The sequence below is a fragment of the Mesoplodon densirostris genome, chromosome 1 (assembly GCF_025265405.1).
Source record: "Mesoplodon densirostris isolate mMesDen1 chromosome 1, mMesDen1 primary haplotype, whole genome shotgun sequence".
In the NCBI taxonomy this organism is placed as follows: Eukaryota; Metazoa; Chordata; class Mammalia; order Artiodactyla; family Ziphiidae; genus Mesoplodon; species Mesoplodon densirostris.
In genome coordinates, this window is record NC_082661.1 from 216,288,078 (window position 1) to 216,300,435 (window position 12,358).

The following is a 12,358-nucleotide window of genomic DNA, read 5'->3' on the forward strand; positions in this document are numbered from 1 at the left end:
AGAGACTAAGTAATGAGATGCAAAAGAACTGTGTATTTTTCATTGTATTCTGGCCAGGTCCTGCTTATTAATCAGATAGTCTAGCTATTTGCAATTATTTCTGCAACATGTTGTCCCTTCATATGATTTATTCATGAACTTGGAATATGTCCTGTGAATTTGTTTTTCTGAGGTAGGTAGCATGTAAGAGCATTGTTATTCTAATACAAAGGTAGAGTTCCCCTTATCATAAATGTTCAAAGAACATTTTCCTTTGGGAGAAAAGGAGAATGGAAAAATAGAGAAGTAGAGAAGGGCAAGCCCACATGGAACAAAAACCTTTAGATACTTTTTTCTAAATTGAGGATTATGCATCTACTTGTCTCTGCATTTATAAGGATATGTGAAATATAGATATCATGTCTGACAAATAAAAGGAAAAACAATAAGCACTGAATTATATAAAAGCACTATAATAACTAATATTTAGTGAACAATTTCCACCTAGCCGTAGGTACTTATGCTACCATTTAATCCTCCCAACATACTTTGAAGCAGATTCTATGATATCCCTACTTTACAGACATAGAATGTGAAAATTTGATAGGGAGTTAAGTGACAACTGGTAAAAAGAGAATTAGGATTCAAGCCTGGCAGTCTGACTCCAGAGCCCAAATGTATTTCTATCCTCAAAGATGAGTTTTTATTTAAGACTTTGTTCTGGTTAGTCAGGTATCTGTATATATACGTATCTGTGTGTGTCTCCCCACACACCTTACATTTATGTCAAGGAATCGGTAAATGTGAATACTTTTATGTTCCAAATATCTCTATTTAAATCAGAGGGTCCTAATTAAACAAACAGTATTTAGAATAAATATGCTTAAGTAAGTTGATAAGACTGCTATTTGTTCTGTGCTGTAGCTTTTGGATACAGGCCTTAAGCCATAACATGTACATAAATACTCCTGCACAGCTGTTCTGAATGGCTGCTACCCCTGTGGCATTACATCCAGTGGTTAAGAACATGGAGTCTGAGCCAGAGTGTCTGGGATTTGAATTCCTTGTGTACCACTTACCAGCTAAGTAACCTTAGGTAAGTTATTTACACTACATGAACCTCAATTTCTTCATCTGGAAAATGAGGATAACAACAGTTTCCAAAATTTTACATGAAGAAGTCTTGAGGATAAGAGATATGAATACTGGAGACGTGCCCCAAGTAAACAAGGGAGTAAATAAAAACAGAGGACGTCATCCAGGAAACAGAACTCCAGCTCAAGAGAAAGACGTTTCTGGGATGGCAGTCAAGGAAAGTCCAGTAATGACAGCTGTGCAAAAACCTAGACAGCTCTACAAAGGAGAATGGAAATCTCTGACTCGATAGCTCCAAGAAAATAATGGAAACAGTAGATTATCTGACATCATTGACTTTGTGAAAAATTGCATTGGCAGGCCATTGGATAGTATGCGAAGGTTCAGCAATAAAAGTAAAAAAGAATTAAATGAAAAAAAGACAACTACTAATTTGAGGAGGAAAGTGAGAAAGGAAATATAATCAAAGTATAGCACAATGCACAGTTTTGTACAATATCTGCATAGGCATACTAATGTAATGACTGAATATAGATTTCACCACAAATTTTTTTTTTTTTTGCAGTATGCAGGCCTCTCACTGTTGTGGCCTCTCCCATTGCAGAGCACAGGCTCCGGAGGCGCAGGCCCAGCGGCCATGACTCACGGGCCCAGCCGCTCCGCGGCATCCGCAGCATGTGGGATCTTCCCGGACCGGGGCACGAACCCGTGTCCCCTGCATCAGCAGGCAGACTCTCAACCACTGCGCCACCAGGGAAGCCCCCTCACCACAAAATTTTAATATTATATTAGGAGTTTGGGGGAAGGGAAGCAGAGAGAATGACTATGTAAGAGATAAATTCTCATTACTATAATAAGTCTATCAAAACTATCTAAAATTTTTGAATCAAAGAAAGCTATATTTACATATCTTATAGAAAATATGGAGATATATAAATCCTAAAGAAACAGCTAAAAGTGTTAAAATGAGGGTTGCATCTGAGGAAGGGTTAATATGAAGAGGTAAGGCTGGGAATCACTGCAGTAATTTGTTTTAAACTTTTTAATATAATTTGATATTTTAAAACTAGATGTATGTCTTACTTTGATAAAAAGGAACTTTTAAAAGCATCTAACATAATGTTTGGCAAGTGGATATAATTAATAGCAGTAACAGCAAACTGATCATATTACCTTTATATCTTGTTTTCTCTCTGCCCAAGGAAAACGAGACATGAAATCATCCAATGTGTGCACAACTGCATCAACTTGACATTGTTGCAATTCTGTTTTTCCAGCCAAATCTATGGAATAGAGACAGGCCATTTTATGCCCAAGAATATGCTCAATTTATTTTACTATAGTAAAACCTTTTTTTAAAATAGGCAATGTATTAATATGGTTCAAAAATTCAAAACAATATAAAACAGTATCCAGTGAAGACTAACTTCCACCTCTGACCCATTCATTTCATTTTGCTTCCTTACCTACCTACCATATTGGTAACCATTTTCATTCATTTATTTTGTATTCTTCCATTGTTTCTTAATGAAAATAAGAATAGGTATCCCACTCAAAACGCACCTCCCCCATATATCCTAGAGGTCTTTTCTTATAAGTCCCTTAACGGCATCCTTGCTCTTTTTTCAGGTACATGGGATTCCTTTAAGTGGAAGTGCCACAATTTATTTAACTAGCCTCAACTGATTAGGTTTGTTTCCAGTCTTTTGCTAGTGCAAGTGATACCACAATAAATAACTTGTACATACATTATCATTTATCTTGTAGAAAGAATTACTGTTACATGTCCAGATAATTTTTTGTCAGGAGCATTTGTTTGCTTCCTGGGAATTATAAGTTTAAAATAATAGAAGTGTTCTTTATTTTCTTTACTGCCATTCGCTGACCATCATTTTGCTAAGGAATCATTCTAAAATGATTCAGTGTAGAAGCATTCTAAAATAGGTTGCATTTCAGCAAAGGAAACTGTCAACAAAATGAAAAGACAATCTACTGAATGGGAAAAAATACTTGCAAATGATATGACTGATAAGGGATTAATATCCAACGTATACAAACAGCTCATACAGCTCAACATCAAAAAGACAAATAATCTAACTAAAAACTGGGTTGAAGAACTGAATAGACATTTTTCCAAAGAGGACATGCAGATGGCCAACAGGCACGTGAAAAGATGCTCAACATCGCTAAACATCAGGGAAATGCAAATCAAAACTACAATGAGATATCACCTCACACCTGTCAAAATGGCTATCATCAAAAAGAACACAAATAACAAATGTTGGCGAGGATGTGGAGAAAAAGAAAAAGGGAACCCTCCTACACTGTTGGTGGGAATGTAAATTGGAGCAGCCACTGTGGAAAACAGTAGGGAAGTTTGTCAAAAAACTAAAAACAGAACTACCATATGACCCAGCAATTCCACTCCTGGGCATACATATGGAAAAGACAAAATCTCTAATTCAAAAAGATACATTCACCCCAATGTTCATACCAGCATTATTTGCAATTGCCAAGATAAGGAAGCAACCTAAGTGTCTATCAACAGATGAATGGATAAAGAATATGTGGTATATATATACACAATGGAATATTACTCAGCCATAAAAAAGAATGAATGAATATTTGCCATTTGCAGCAACATGGATGGAATTAGAGGGTATTATGCTAAGTGAAATAAGTCAGACAGAGAAAAACAAATACTGTATGATATCACTTATATGTGGAATCTAAAAAGTACAATAAACTAGTGAATATAACAAAAAAGAAGCATACTCACAGATATAGAGAACAAACTAGTGGTTACCAGTGTGTGTGGGGGGAGAGGCAATATAGGAGTAGGGGACTAAGAGGTACGAACTATTATTTATAACATAAGCTACAAGGATTTATTGCACAACACAGGGAATATAGCCAATATTTTATTATAACTGTGAATGGAGTGTAACTTTAAAACTTGTGAATCACTATATTGTACGCCTATAACTTGTAACTTTAATAAAAAATAAAAATATAAAATAGGTTGCTTTTGTACAAATGTATAAATTTACTAAAAATCAAGGAACTGTATATACTGACAATGGGTGAACTGTATGTAAATCACACCTCAATAAAGCTGTTAAAAGTGAAAGAAAATACCTTAGTAATTAGCGTTCTTCTGTAAACTATCTATATTTTCACGTGTGTGATGTTCAAAGGCTGATTCTTCTTTCTGACCCTGAGAAATCCCTCCGAATTGTATCCTAAGTTCTCTTCACTCATTTTCATCCCTACTTTGACTTCTACACTCAAGGCTTCAGCTGTCAATTTTATACAGATGACTCATTCAACATGTTTAGTCCTAAATTCCAGAACCATATTCTCAGCTTCCTTTTGGATAGTTCTCTGTGTATCCTTTTGGGTCGGCCCCGCTACAGCAGTGAACAAAGGAGATCAATTCCTTGCCTGCATGGCACTTAAGGCTAACTGGGAAAGACAGACAATGGAAAGGATATTGCAAGTTAAGGAACTTTTTCTTTTTCTTTTTTTTTTTTTTTTTTTTTTTTTTTGCGGTACGCGGGCCTCTCACCGCTGTGGCCTCTCCCGCTGCGGAGCACAGGCTCTAGACGCGCAGGCTCAGCGGCCATGGCTCACGGGCCCAGCGGCTCCGCGGCATGTGGGATCTTCCTGGACCGGGGCACGAACCCGTGTCCCCTGCATCGGCAAGCAGACTCTCAACCACTGCGCCCCCAGGGAAGCCTGGAACTTTTTCTTTTAAGAAGAGGAGGAGGAAGAGGATAAGGCAAAGGAGCTATGGGAATAAGGAACTATGTCCAAGCTGTCGTGTGCCTGGCCCTGACTCTCCTGCTCACATAGACTGCCCTCCACATGCCAGTATGTCTTCTAACCCTAGGACGATTCTATCTTTACAAACTTTCTCATATTTCCCAAATAGGCACCCCTGCAGTCATGCCAAACAAAGTATGGCCAGAATAATCTTCCTAAGCTCATAGCCAGGGTTATGTTGCTTTTCCAGATAAAAATTTACAGTTGAAGTCAGACAGAGAAAGACAAACACTGTGAGATCTCACTCATATTGGAATCTTTAAAAATTACTGCTAATAACTAACTCATAGATACAGAGAACAGATGGTTACCAGAGACAGAAGCAGGGGTAGGGGCAGTAAAATGGGTGAAAGTGGTCAAAAGATACAAACTTCCAGTTAGAAGATAAATACGTCCTGGCGATGTAATGTACAGCATGGTGAGTATAGCTAAGAATACCATATATTTGAAAGTGGCTAAGAGAGTAGTTCTTTTTTTTTTTTTTTTTTTTGCGGTACGCGGGCCTCTCACTGCTGTGGCCTCTCCCGTTGTGGAGCACAGGCTCCGGATGCGCAGGCTCAGCGGCCATGGCTCACGGGCCCAGCCGCTCTGTGGCATGTGGGATCTTCCCAGACCGGGGCACGAACCCATGTCCCCTGCATCGGCAGGCGGACTCTCAACCGCTGCACCACCAGGAAAGCCCGAGAGTAGTTCTTAAAAGTTCTCATCACAAGGAAAAAAATCTGTAACTATGAGAGGTGATGGGTGTTAACTAGATTTACTGTGTGATCATTTAGCAATATATACATGTACTGAATCATTATGTCATATACCTGAAACTAATGTAATGTTATATGTCAATTATATCTCAATTTAAAAACAACTCTACAGGGGCTTCCCTGGTGGCGCAGTGGTTGAGAGTCCGCCTACCAATACAGGGGACACGGGTTCGTGCCCCAGTCCAGGAAGATCCCACATTCCGTGAAGCGGCTGGGCCCGTGAGCCATGGCCGCTGAGCCTGCGCGTCCGGAGCCTGTGCTCCTCAACGCAAGAGGCCACAACAGTGAGAGGCCCGCGTACCGCAAAAAAAAAATAGTATGAGTCATTTCAGCCTCCCTATGCCACATGTATTTCCCATTAATTAATCTGCTTTGATAACTTGTGATATGCATGCTAGCGAAAGTTTGGGTTCAGACACATCTGTCTAATTTTTCAGCTAAATTCCAATAAGGGATTGAGGACAAGGAAGTGTGGGGCAGAAGAGACTGCAGGCAGTATAAAATTAATTGTCTAGGGAACTCAGGGAAAATTAAACTGGTAGAGATGGTATATTTATACTTCTCTGGCACTGAATCCCATTCTCCTTTTCACTATATTTTAATCCCATTCAGTAATAAAGTTACTTAATGAATATTGAATATATGCCATGTGTTTTTTTTTCAGTTATCAAAAACTGTACACACAATAAACATATTACCTGTGTTTTTGGTCAGATATCTTGCTATTGCTAGGCTCTGGTGAAGGTTCAATCCATCGACTTCCAAAATGGGAATTTTGCCAAATGGAAGAGCTTAAAATAAAATGAGCAAAGAATCAACTTCCAGAACAAAATCAAGTTAGAATACTTCCATTTTACCGATAATTGCGGAAATAACACATGATAGTAACGTTACAGAATTTTTGAATATTTATTCTAGAAGGGACATTAGGCATCCCCTAGTGGAATCTTTACATTTTACAAGCTTAAAAAAAGAGACTTGTTAGAAAAAGAAACAGACTCACAGACATAGAGAACAAATGAGTGGCTACAAGTGGAGAGAGGGAAGAGGGGAGGGACAAGATAGGGGTGGGGGAGTAAGAGGTACAAACTATTAGGTAAAAAATAAGCTACAAGAATATATTGTACAACATGGGGAATACAGCCAATATTTTATAATAACTATGAATGGAGTATAACCTTTAAAAATTGTGAATCACTATACTGTACATTGCAACTTATATAATATTGAACACGACTATACCTCAATTTTTTTAGAAAAGGGGAAAAGAAGAGTTGTTAGAAGAGCTGCTATAGAGTTAGTGACAGAACTGGGTCTAAACCCCAAGTTTACAGTGATACTATCGATATATATTATATATTATCTTGCATACTTACTATATAATTATTTTTAAACTTTTAAAGCCTTATTAAATTTTCAGTCCTCAGAGATTACATTAATTATTCTTTAAAACCATAGTCTGAGGAATATGAAGAGTTTGATATTGAGTTATGGTAAGGAACTTAGCCAAATTCTTATTGATCATTTGAAGTATATAGTAAGCAACAAGCATATTTGTACAAATATAGGACAGACTCATAGCAGGTGTATTAATATTTATCTGTAAATCCTACTTTGTTTTCTTATCTAAACCTACTATATTTTTGTCAGAGAATAATTTATTATTCTTCATTATAGAAAAATTCTAAATTGGAGATAAATAAAAATAATTCTACCACACAATGATAAACATTTTAATATTTTAATTGCTTTCCCATATATATATCAAAACAAAATCATAATGTATATATGTTTGTAAACCACTTTTTTAAATTTGATAATACCTTTTAAAATCTTTCTAAATCAATGAAACATCATCTTTTTTAAAGCATACATTTTGCCTTATGAATTAATCACAATTTTCCCAACCAGTATCTTAGGTTGGGACACATATTTTGGAAAGAGGGAAAAGAATAAAGTGCCACTCATAATCCCATGACTGTAACACAGCTACTAGAATCAACCTTCAAGCGTCTTTCATATGCACTGAATAAGTACAAGATGAACTACAGTTCACATCAGGAATAAAAACATCTTTGAACATTTACCTAATAAGTGTGCCAAGTACTATTCCAGGTGTTTGAGATACTGCAGTGAGCCAAACAAAGTCCCAGATAAAACTGATACAAACTGTGATACCTTATTTGAAGCAAAGTATGTAATCAAGAGGGAATTAACATGCCTAACATTTTGAGGGGTGCTTCCTTTTGTGCTAAGCATTGTACTAAATATTTAACATGCCCATTCAGTCTTCTGGTACTTACAACAACCCTATGAAGTAGATATTAACTACCATTCATTTTATAAATGAGGAAATGAGATGAAGAGAGGTTAAAGAAATAGTCCAGATCACACACCTGGTAGAGGTGAGAGCCAAGTGAGAGGTGAAATCCAGTTGGAACTCTTTTTTTTTTTTTTTTTTTCTTTTTGCGGTATGCGGGCCTCTCACTGTTGTGGCCTCTCCCGTTGCGGAGCACAGGCTCCGGATGCGCAGGCCCAGCGGCCATGGCTCACGGGCCCAGCCGCTCCGCGGCATATGGGATCCTCCCAGACCGGGGCACGAACCCGTATCCGCTGCATCGGCAGGCGGACTCTTAACCACTGCGCCACCAGGGAGGCCCCAGTTGGAACTCTTGCTCAGCTGTTTTCTAGTTCTAAGAGCCATGTTTTTGAAAGACATTAAAAATCGGAGCAAGCCCAGAGGACAGTATCCAAGTTACAGAGGGTCTGAAAATCACATTATATAAGGATTGGCTGAAGAACTCCTACCACTCTTCACTGAAAAAGACAGAACAAACGAAGTGGAACATAAAAACCATCTCCAATATGGCATAGCTATCAAATGGAAAAAATTCTTACTTATTTGGACTATCTCTAAAATGCAGAATGAGAACCAAGAAGAAATTTTTAAAAGGCATATTTTAATTAATTAATTTTTTGGTGGGAGGCTGCATTGGGTCTTCGTTGCTGCGTGCCGGATTTTTCCTGGTTGCGGCGAGCAGGGGCTACTCTTCGTTGCGGTGTGCGGGCTTCTCATTGCGGTGGCTTCTCTTGTTGCAGAGCATGGACTCCGTAGTTGTGGTTCACGGGCTGTAGGGTGCAGGCTCAGTAGTTGTGGCGCACGGGATTAGTTGCCCCGTGGCACGTGGGATCTTGCCGGATCAGGGCTCGAACCCATGTCCCCTGCATTGGTGGGCGGATTCTTAACCACTGCACCACCAGGGAAGTCCTAAAGGGCATATTTTAACTCAAAATGAAGAATAATTCTGTTACCTTTGGAGCTACTACAATGGAATGTGTTTTCTTATGAGGTGGTAAGCTTTCAGCTACTGGAAGCATTTTAGCCAAGCTTGGAATAATTGCCAACAACTGGAATATGGGCTGCATCTAATAAGAAGAAATTTAAGAAGACAAATGCTAAGTCCTTTATTTGGTTCCAGAAAAAAAGAATTTCATGATGTTGGAGTTGTAACTTAACAGGAGCACCTGTCAAAAAGCTTTAAGAGATTTAGTGGTGTTGAATGCAAGGCCTCAGTATGATATGGCTGCCAACATAGCTACTGTGATCTTGGTAAAACGTCTTAGAAAAATGTCCACACTTGTGCCAGGAGTGATGGTCCCATTCTGCTCTGTGCTGTTCGTATGCTTGTAGGCACAGGCACTACACGTAAAATAGCAGACAGAGTCTAACAGAAGCTTGTTCTACTTGGATGGTGAGAAAACCCAAACCAGGGGAAATAAATGGAACACTCCAGGAAGAGAAGAGGGTTGTCCTTTGACCCTAGATGTGATTACAGATCTCAGACAGTCCATAGGAAACAGTACCTAAATCAAGAAGTAGAGTCAGGGGTGGGAAGGGTGGACTGAATTTCACAATGATGATCAGAGAAACGATCAAGGAAGCTCCAAAAGTTGACATCTAAATAGAGATACAGGTAATGAGTTACCTAGGGACTCAATTCTGAATTCAGCCAAAGACCTTCTTTATCTTCAGAGCATTTTCATTAAGCTGACTATACAGCAATGGCTTTTTCTCTATGATAACTTAAAGATACTAAATGTCTTATAATAACTGGATGTGAGAGAAAAAATCATTTGTTCTCCATGGATTAAAATGGTAAGTCCAAGACCAATGTATGAAAGCCACATGGAGATAATTTCAATTTTCTTTAAGGAAGATTCTTTTAAGTTTTCCTCCCTCTTCTTTGTTCTCCCTTCCCAGAATTTCAAGGAGATGTTGGACCTCCTAAACTGGTTCATTCTCAATTTTCCTTATCTTTTTTCTCTTATTTTTCATTTTTTTCCTATTGTGCTTTCTGGGGGATTTACTTAGTTTTCATCATTTTATTGATTTCTTTGTTTCAGACATTAATTTCCAAGAACTTTTTGTCTCCGTACATTCCTTTTAGATTGTATAGAATATCTTCTCTTTTCTCTGAGGATTTTATATTTTTGAACTTGTTTTCTTGCTATACCATCTTGACATCTCCAGAGGTGTTTGGTTTTAGGTCTGTTTTATATTAGAGACTTTTCCCAAATATGGGTTAACTTTTGACTTGCCATTACTATTTAAAAGGGCAGGGCCTCCCTGGTGGCGCAGTGGTTGAGAGTCCGCCTGCCGATGCAGGGGATACGGGTTCGTGCCCCGATCTGGGAGGATCCCATATGCCGTGGAGCGGCTGGGCCCGTGAGCCATGGCCGCTGGGCCTGCGCATCCGGAGCCTGTGCTCCGCAACGGGAGAGGCCACAACAGTGAGAGGCCCGCATACCGCAAAAAGGAAAAAAAAATAAATAAATAAAAATAAATAAATAAATAAATAAATAAAAGGGCAAAGAAGTAAAAGCTCTTTGTAAAGAGAAAAAAGAATCTTTGTAAAGTAAAAGTACTTTGTAAAGTAAAAAAGAATCTCAGTGTGCGTAGGAGGGGCTTGCCCACAGATTGGGCTAGGCAAATTCATTGAGGGATCCCCATCTGTTCAGTATCTGTTAGACATTTTTCTTAGACTGGTCAGTTTCCCCAGAGAGAATTCCTCCCATTTCCTGTGTGAGGGATATTAGCCTGGTTGCCATTGATTGCAGAGCCGGGGAAAGGGCTGTTGGTCCCACTATCTAGTATCTAGACTTCCACTGAATGCCATGTTTACTATAGCATTGTGTCCAAGACATGCCTGGTGTCCTAGAATCCTCTGGTCCATCCTCTTGAAAGTAATCTCCATGCTTCTTCCAGGGAGAGAGAGGGAACTTGTGGTCATACTGCTTCTTCATGTTCTTCCAGGCAACCCTGTATCAACTCAGCTCTTAAAGTTATCTTTTGCAACCAATTCCTTACCCTTTGGAGGATCTCTGGAGTGATTTAGCTTGCCTTCTCCTCCTCCAGGCTTATATTTGAGCATCACTGGCCTTAATGGTAAGTTACCTTACCATTCTTTGACTGGCTTTCTAGCTTCCAGAATTTTGTGCTATCATATTCAAGGTTGATTTCTTTGTCCTTGGCGGGGGGTGGTGGTGACTTTTTTTAAAGTACTTTAATATTATTAAAGGAGAGATTAAACACATGTGTACAATCTACCAGGTTTGACCAGGAAGAAAATTTTAATAGAAATATCCAATGATATTCTAGATTATAGCAGAGGGGATGGTCACAGCGAGTTTCAAACACCAGAGAGCATCCCTAAATTGGACAGGAGATGATACCAGATACAATTTGTAATAGAAACTGCTTTTCAATATCTATTCTTTGCTTTTTTTCTCAAAGGAATAAAATCCTGGATTTTTAGCTGCGCAAATGGTTGTCCACAATAAAGTCAACGTTTCCCAGCTTCCTTCGCAGTAATGAACGACCACGTGACTAATTTCTTGCCAAACAGATATAACTGATGTGATGTGTGCAACTTTCTGGTCAGGCAGTTAAAAGGAAGAGGTGTGTTCTCTTCCCTCTTCTGCACTTTCTGTGAGTTGGAATATGGAAGGAGGGTGAACTATTCACACTGTGTCAATAAGAACCCACTACGGGTGCAGATGAACAGAAATGAAAGAGCCTCATCATTGACAACTTCATGGGGCAGAGCTGCTATCCTAACTTGGGCTTTTATGCAAAAGAAATACATTTTTATCCTCTTTTAAGACATTTTTGTGTTGGGTGTATGTTAAAGCATTTGAAACTGTAGCTTAACCATCACTAACTTTAAGATCCCTTTCAGGGCCTCCCTGGTGGCGCAAGTGGTTGAGAGTCCGCCTGCCGATGCAGGGGATACGGGTTCGTGCCCCAGTCTGGGAGGATCCCATATGCCGCGGAGCGGCTGGGCCCGTGAGCCATGGCCGCTGAGCCTGCGCGTCCGGAGCCTGCGCGTCCGGAGCCTGTGCTCCGCAACGGGGGAGGCCACAACAGTGAGAGGCCCGCATACCGCAAAAAAAAAAAAAAAAAAAAAAAAAAAAAAGATCCCTTTCAATTCTAAGAATATGTGAAAACATTAAGAAAATGCAGTAATTCCATTTTTAATAACATAATGAAAAGTTAAGGTAGAATAGGGTATAAAGAATATAAAGAACTTATATTTAAAAACTAAAAGGCAGAATTTGTTATATGTAATACCTCCACAACTTGCTATTCATCTTGACTTATTTAATGGATAAATTTAATATTCACCTATTTTTTTTTTTTT

At 38.9% G+C, this 12,358-nt stretch overlaps 1 protein-coding gene across 1 annotated transcript in view; it reads right to left on the reverse strand.

Moving 5' to 3' along the window:
• Positions 1-12,358, reverse strand: part of HPGDS (hematopoietic prostaglandin D synthase) — a 29,562-nt gene that overhangs the window by 15,312 nt on the left and 1,892 nt on the right. Inside the window, exons 2-3 of the mRNA XM_060094780.1 lie at positions 6,356-6,448; positions 2,248-2,357 (exon numbers count right to left, since the gene is read on the reverse strand). Coding sequence (XP_059950763.1) covers positions 2,248-2,357; positions 6,356-6,448 — 203 coding nt within the window. The remainder of the gene's footprint in view (positions 1-2,247; positions 2,358-6,355; positions 6,449-12,358) is intronic.